Source organism: Morone saxatilis, unplaced genomic scaffold, assembly GCF_004916995.1.
Source record: "Morone saxatilis isolate NCDOM2014 unplaced genomic scaffold, NCSU_SB_2.0 Contig23, whole genome shotgun sequence".
NCBI classification, from domain to species: Eukaryota; Metazoa; Chordata; class Actinopteri; family Moronidae; genus Morone; species Morone saxatilis.
Window position 1 is genome coordinate 2,610,822 of NW_023339796.1, and position 8,010 is coordinate 2,618,831.

The 8,010-nt window shown below is 39.6% G+C and overlaps 1 protein-coding gene across 1 annotated transcript in view; it reads right to left on the minus strand.

Annotated features, from left to right (window-relative positions):
- pitrm1 (pitrilysin metallopeptidase 1) overlaps positions 1-7,477 on the minus strand; it is a 13,530-nt gene extending 6,053 nt beyond the window's left edge. The window contains exons 1-14 of the mRNA XM_035671368.1: positions 7,256-7,477; positions 6,320-6,425; positions 5,886-5,992; positions 5,605-5,756; positions 5,098-5,212; positions 4,797-4,893; positions 3,839-3,999; positions 3,346-3,472; positions 2,623-2,711; positions 2,223-2,351; positions 1,842-1,955; positions 1,578-1,674; positions 1,045-1,179; positions 322-460 (exon numbers count right to left, since the gene is read on the minus strand). Coding sequence (XP_035527261.1) covers positions 322-460; positions 1,045-1,179; positions 1,578-1,674; positions 1,842-1,955; positions 2,223-2,351; positions 2,623-2,711; positions 3,346-3,472; positions 3,839-3,999; positions 4,797-4,893; positions 5,098-5,212; positions 5,605-5,756; positions 5,886-5,992; positions 6,320-6,425; positions 7,256-7,302 — 1,615 coding nt within the window. The 5' untranslated portion in view covers positions 7,303-7,477. The remainder of the gene's footprint in view (positions 1-321; positions 461-1,044; positions 1,180-1,577; positions 1,675-1,841; positions 1,956-2,222; positions 2,352-2,622; positions 2,712-3,345; positions 3,473-3,838; positions 4,000-4,796; positions 4,894-5,097; positions 5,213-5,604; positions 5,757-5,885; positions 5,993-6,319; positions 6,426-7,255) is intronic.
- Between the last annotated feature and the right edge of the window lie 533 nt (positions 7,478-8,010).

Consider the following 8,010-nt stretch of genomic DNA (forward strand, 5'->3'; position numbering starts at 1 on the left):
CTATCTATCTATCTATCTCTCTATCCTCTCTATCTCTCTATCTCTCTATCTCTATCTCTATCTCTATCTCTATCTCTATCTCTATCTATCTCTCTCTATCTATCTATATATATACACACACACACACACACACACACGGAAACACCCAATACGTGTCTTTATCTGTTTGTGTATTAGAACTTATTTTCTTTCCTTTAACATTTGTAAAACTGTATGGAATTCCTTGCATGGCTCAACTGCTGAGGGCTGATAAACTAATGAAAACTCCTCACGCAAACATAGAGAGAGATTCCCACCACTGAGCAGTGAAACTATCGTTACCTTTGTCATAGATCTCTTTTCTGTCACTGTCAGACAGAGCCTGGATCTTTTTCTGGAGCTTCTCCTTCTCAGCCTTGGACTGTTTGTCCATGTAGGCCTCGTCCGGGCTCATGGACAGGGTCAGTCTGTGTGTGTTCTCCTGGTGCATAGTAGGGGGTTGGGGATTTAAAGAGGGACGGAAAAGCATGAATTAACACTGAATCCTAAAACGATGGTAATGCCACTGGTGACCACAAGCATCTCTGCTTCTGTCATGAACTTAAGGAGCTATTTGTTTGTTTGTTAGTGACTTTGTCACATTGTTTGACTGCCGCTGGTTAGAATATTCTTCCCGTAAAGGACGCAGGGTATGTTTTCTGATAAATACAACAGGCAAATAAATCTGAACTGTATTTAATCATAGAGAATTAATTCCATTTCATTACCGTTACAGCCTGTAATTGTTTATTTTAGATGCCCAAAACTGATAATAGTTAATAGTTGGCCTCTTTGTTATAGGATATTTACATTACTACATTTTTTGTTCACAAAATGAGTTCTAATACACAATTTATATATCTTTTCCCTCCAAACTCCAAACTATTAGGAGCAATACAGGTAAAAAAACAAGCAGTGGTTTAATAAAGATATGAATGTCAGACTGCTGCATGTTTTTCCTCTGCAATAAACTTGCAACTACAGTAGAGAAACACAAACACACATATTTACAACAGTTTCATTCACCTTAAAGTAGTGCTTGACTTTGTCCTGGAGGAAGCGAGGGTTCTCCTTCAGCGCCTGCCTGAACTGAGCAGTGCTGCTGTTAATCTGCAGCAGCTCCACCGGGTCGCCGCCATGGTTCCACGATGATGCTATGTACTAGAAGCACACACACAGTGTTAAGCATGAGGGAACTAACTATTAACTAAGACAGCACTGAAACAATCTAGTATCTTGTTTTACTCTTTACTAATATTAATGTATGTGTCCAACTGTTAAACACACTTTTTTTGGTGGTTATGGAGGAAGTGAGGAGGAAACCAGCAAATAAACTGCACTGTGCACAATCAGTGCAGTCTCTCGGGACACTAACTACATCATTATATTCTTCATTTGTATAGAAATACACAGTAAAGCGGGGAAAACACATAGAAACACGAGACTTAATGTACAGAGAACACAAACTAACATCCTTAGTATTACTAACATACCTTGCACATGGTGGTTTATAAATACACGCAATGTCAAAGGTTCAAGATAAACAGCAGTGAACTCACCGTGGCCAGAGACAGGCCGAAGTTAGTGGACTGGTGTTTGATCTCGATCTCAAGCTTATGGAGGAGAGCCTCAATTCTTTCCTCTTCAAAGCCATTCCTGTGAATGATGATGAGAAATGAGTTGATTTTAAACACTGTGAAACCACGTCTGCTTTATCAGAACAAGTTAAAAGTCTAAGAGCAGATTTGTGATCAACTTAGAGCACAATTAATATCAAGGCATTAAATAAAACCCAGAGTACCAAATGCAGCCGTGGAACTTACTCTATAATGTCATCGATGGTTTGGTTGATGATTTGTTTAACCTTCTCGGTGTCCTTCTCGGCTATTCCCTGCAGTCCGATGCTGAACGATGCCTGTTTGGTGCTGCCGTCATATCTGCACCAGAGGATGTTTCAACACACAACAACCACATGAATGTTGGACAATTAATATCATCTCGTCAAAGACAAATGTTAAAGTACTTATGATTATTTGTTTGATCCCAGATGTGAGCTGGATAAGTAGGTCTTCTGACACATAACTGGCCATTAAGTGTATGCAATTGGTTAGCTTTCCAACCAAACTAGTATAATCGAAGTGTAGCGGATCCCAGATTGGTATATTGCATGTTTTCTGTTGGTATCATGAGGCCCATGTACACACCCTACGACAGAAGGGAAGTCAGATCCAATCTTGGGTTCAATGAGAGCTTTGTAGAAGGGAGAGTTGGGTCCAGAGACCATTAGAGAGGACAGCAGGCTGAGAGTGAATCCTTCAAAGGTGTCAGTGATGCTGCATAGAGAAACCAGGACAAGAAATCAGATGTTACTGAATAACAGGCACAAGGTTTCACTTTTGAAGAGAATTGTTATATTACATCTTGTTGTACTGAGGAAGATGCCCCTTGAAAACCTGCCAACAAGCCACTAAATGAAGATCAAACAGGAAGATCAGGAGCCGTGGCTTCACACTCTCATAAATGCCATCCGATTTCAAAATGAGCTTGAGTACAATTGTCTCCGAGCAACACAGCAGGAAATAGAAAGAGCTGATGTGATCTTACTCTCCCAGCAGGTAGCTCACACACAGCGTGTTCTGTTTGGCTGGATCTGGGGCCAGAGTGTCAGGGCTGCAGGTCACATGGTCCTCTCTCTGGGGAAACCAATGAGATTCACAGTGAGCTCAGACTGAGGATTCAATGCATTTCTGTTCCTAAAGCGAAAACAATTTAACCATGCTTGCATGCATGGTTGCATGGAAGTGATAATTTGATAATTCAAACTGAAATGGACATCAGACTTGGATAATACTGGAAACCATCTTTCCAGAAGAATCCCATGTAAGATGTATCTTGTGTCCCTTAACAAAAAGGTCTATCTCTAGGGATCCATTCCAAATATAGGCAATATATCCATTCCATTGCACGTATTTTCACAACTTGCTCTGTGAATTAAAGGTCCAATGTCTATCAATGTGATCTATAGGGAGAAATGGAATGGAATATTCATAGTGATATTTTTATCTAAATATAGAAATACCACCTATTTGTTGGTCTGAGATGCTGGTGCTCTTGTGTGACATCTAGTGGCACTTTTTTTCCTCAGCTGAAGTTGTTTTGAAGGATTTTCCAAAAAGCAAATTAAGTTGTCAGCACTCGCAAATAAGTATATTTCTTTGTCAGATGCTGCAGGAATCCTTTGAGTTTGAATGCACTTGAGGGTTTTATAATGTTAAACAGCCGTTCAACCTTAAACGTCACAGTAATGTGTCTGAATTATGAACTTACAGGGCTGCTCCACTGTGGCTGGGAGGGGACCTCTGTGTTCGGGTTGATGCATTCAAACTTGGATAGAGCTTCCTCTTCAATCTGCTTCAGGTGCTGCTCCAAAGGCAAATCTCCATATGTGAAGAATCTAAAGAATGTATTGAAAACACTGTGAGGTGTGTGTGTGCGTTAGTTTTATACATTTATATAAAGTAATTTAAAAAGCTGCATTCTTCCTGTTCTGTGATAGCAACGCATGTGAGTTTCTTTTTAGGAATGATAACGACTCTTTTTATTTAATCAGATGGAGACACACTGACATGCATAAACTCATATCAGTCAATGAGAATTGACTAGGCTGCACCAGTCTGTGGCAGGAAATTACTTTTCACAATGACAAATACCAGAGTGAGTGAGCTGTCTGAGGTAATACCTGCTCTGTTCTCATTTCATAGCAGAACAAAATGTGCTGCTGCTCTTTTCTAGGCTGGTGTGTGAGTGTGTGTCCCTCTACCTAGCGTTGCTGGGGTGGTAATGTGTGGCGTGGAATTGTCTGAGTTGCTGCCAGGTAAGGTCGGGGATGGCGAGAGGCTCTCCTCCTGACACCACAGAGTAGGTGTGGTCTGGATAAAGCTTGTTCTGGAGGTGCTGAGCGTAGATGCGCCCATTGTCCGACTGTAAGAATACACACACACACACACACACACCAACATACAAAGAGACACTCAAATTATTATGTCAACTAAAAGAATGAGTAATATCAGGATAAAGACTGTAAGCACCTTGGATGTTTGTGATTTATTTGGTACATTTTTTGACAATATTGAAAAAGGGTGAATTTTGTATTTGACTATAAAAATATTTCAGATTTGTACCAATGTGTTAAAAAGAGAAAGAACTGGTCTAGTAGAGTCAAACAGATTTGCATATTCTACAGCGTCCAGCAGACAAGACAGACAGAACAGGTGCCAAGATTCAATTGTACTCATTAAAATAAATGTGTCTGTGTCATTAGCGTTCAAGGGAACAAACAGATAATTAGCTCAATTTCAATTTGTGCACAACCAGTGTTTGCAACTAGCAATATGGGGTTTTATTCACCAACGGCAGAATCCTACACAATGTTATATACTGCGACTAGTCAACTGGATACTTTGTGTTGGTGAATGTTCATTTTCCAAGGCTTTGTAATCCCCTTCCTTGAAGTAATCTTTGCTTTTATTCTTACAGCCACATCATGTTGTTGGTTTAATCTAACCCCGCTCTTCCACTCCTTGTCAAGTTCATCTTGTGCCCAAAACTGTATCTGTTCTTGTTTTCCTTGTGCAGCTGCGCTTTCTTATGTTCTTGATTACAGGACATTTTTTAAACTTTGTTCAAAGAAAAGTTCAACTGCACTAGGCAAACATAATCTTTTATTAATCTACAATATGTTGAGTTTATAATAAGCACTGAACAGAGTGTTGACTTACAAAAACCCCCTTCATTTCATTGAACACCACTCCTTTAAACACCAGAGGTGTGTTGGGATCTGTGGGGTTTTCATTCTCCAGCCTCCAGCCCTCCTGCCTGGAAAATCCACACATACACATTCAAACTAGGTAGAACGCTTACAGACTATCCAAGTAATATTTGCAAACTCTCGGTGTGTTTTAGCGACTGACTGTTGAGATACAGAATCCCAACTAACAAGTCTAAAAATCATCTATCCAAAAGTTTACCTTTGGCTACTACTTAGCATCCTAGCATTATGTAGCAATAGTCAAAACTCACCGGAAATCCTGCTCTCGTAAACAAGGGAAGAAAACTGCGTCCAGATAGACTGACAGAAGATTCTGGAAGTCCTTCCCATTTTGGGTTGAGAATGGATACATGGTGTAGTCGCTGGCTGTTCACGACGAAGCAAACAAACAAACCACATGTGCAAAAAGCTCAGCAGCCATTTTAGAAATAACCAACAATATCTTTTCTCTTGAAGCTGATTAGTAAAATAATGACAGCAGCTTTTTGTACAAGTTAATACAAATATAAATAAATACTCTCATTTCCAACACTCAACCCACTACAATACATAATAAGTCCAATCAAATACTGAACTGCTGGGATTGTTATGAAACCCTTCAACTATTTCCACATACATGCACTAAACCTGTAAAACTCCAACTGACTACATCCTTAGTCAAGGTAAGACTAGATTCTACTCAGGATATTCATAAAAATATGAAACTTCTGCTCACAGAGATCACTCGGTACACTGAGGTCCAAATGACTGTTCTGTACCTGTGAAAGCGTTCATGAAGGTGGACAGGGACCTGTTGAGCATCTTGAAGAAAGGGTCTCTGCAGGGATACCTCTCAGATCCACACAGCACCGTGTGCTCCAGGATGTGTGGCACCCCCGTGCTGTCCAAGGGGGTCGTTCTCAACTGCACACTGAAATACAGTTATAAGAGGCATCTGCTGTGACTGGGCTGCTCTTGGTAGAGTGGTAGTGGTAGTGGTAGAGTGTGACTGCAGAGACAAAGTTAAAAATGGGTGCTGCAGAAACACATTTAAACCAACCTGAAGAGGTTATTGGAGTCATCTCTCGCCGCATGGAGGTACTGAGCTCCGGTTTTATCGTGGGTCAACTTCACTGCTGTGAGAAACAAGTCAGGGACCGCTACAACCTGTGAAAAGCAGAGTTAGCAGCTGAAATTAACCTTGGTTTGATAGCAGTAGATGCTTTCATTAACCTAGTATCAATGGTACAAGAAGGTTAATGAAATTATAATGAGAAATTCAACTGTAAAACAAACAGTGTTCATACAATATTACTTTCTAAGCCACAAATGATGCTACGTTCCAGTTAAGTTTATCAACCTTGAAGTTTTAATAAGATGTCTTATCATATTTTCCAAGCTCACCCAAAGGAGTTAGCTGGCTGTTATAATGAACCAATGTCAGCTACAGTAACAGAGATAAAGCTTGAAATGAAAGTGTACAGTGACACCCACCTCTCTGACTGTAAAGCCATGGATCTTCTGTCCTGGTTGGTACTGAACGACCTTCTCTTTTGCTGAAGTGCTCCTCAGCCTCCATGCAGGCTGCTGTCCAATGAAACTGGGACAAAAAAAAAAAAAGGGTTGACAGCACAAAGAATGAGTCGCCCACCTTCGCACAAACAAATGCAGATTGTATATCTTAACATTTCATTGAGATGAGCATCTTGTCTAATGATCTTGTCTTGATTTTGGATTTTCTCTTTTAAATCAGTGCAATCCAGAGTCCATGCATTTATTTTTTGCAGTTAAGCTTGCCAGGAAAACACATCTAATTGGTGTGTTTAAGTGTGAGACTAAATGCAAATACAAGTACGTTACTACAGTGGTTTTCAAAGTGGGGTCGAGGGTCCCTCAGGGGTCCTTGGGAGGGTCATAGGGTGTCCACAGCAAAAAGGGGTTAATAACCGTAAGTATGAAGTATGAGATTTAATACACTAAAACATCTAAAAGCAAAGATCAGATGGGGGTCCTGGGATAAAATCTTATAGAAATGTGGGTCTGTGGTCTACTTTGTGTGAGTTTAAGGGTCCTTAAGGGGGAAAAACCACTGCATTAGTAAACACTACTAAGCTTCTGCAGGCCATAAAGATAGGTCACATAAATAGAATAACAGTGTAGGTTAGTATAAAAAAAGCTATTAAGACTTTTCCTTTATGAAGATTTAACAGTGTGTTTGGTTGCATCACCTTTTCTCATCAACTGCTGAGTCACATTTGACCAAAGTCAAAGCACCTTTTTCGTGTATAATAACAACAACACAATATGTAGTCACACTTGTCACAGACAGTCAGTGCATTGAGTCCTAACAGCACAAAGTCAACAGCACATTAACTCAACATGTCGCTGATGAGCAACAATAAAAGCCTGTAGTGTAAATTACATGCGTACTTCAGATATCGAAGTTTCCGGAACGCCGTCTTCGTTTGCCGAAACATGTTTTCTGTCACTTCCTAACTTGTAGTGTGAACTCCCGCTATGTTCGTCTATAGAAACCACACAATATTAGTTCAACGGTGTCAGTAATTCGTCCTTATTCCGGTGGAGCATCGCTCGTCAACGTCCTTTCAATGCAGCGTGTGGAATCGTGTCAGCTGCGCACATAAAACAATATGCGTCGCATCTGCGCAGATAACAGATCTCACAACCGTTTCCTGGTCGGTTATACCTATCCTTCTGCATTACAACTCTACGAGTAAGCCCGAGATCTCCACCTACGAACAAGATGGTTTTTGATTGGTCGAGCTGGGAAGAAGAGACAGATATGATTGGCTCTACGTCACATCACTAAGGTTACCAAACCACGTGGAGTGGTATAAGGGTTTTTTGGTTTTTTTGAAGGTCAGCAATATTGTGACACAAACTTTAAATAGATGTTAGTTAATATTAAACTTTAACTTTGTTGCAAATATAACTTTCAATTAATTTTAAACTATCGAAGGATTTTATCTTATACCATTTGTTGCACTGTTTACTGTAGCTACTGTGTTTTAAGTTAATTTTATTTTATTTTATATTTTCTGTTTTTATATTTTTATGTTTTAATATCTTTTTATTTTATTTTTTATTTTATTTTTAGGGTTAGGGTTTTTAATTTTAGTTTAATGTATGTTTAATGTATGTAATGTATGTTTTGTATTTTGTAT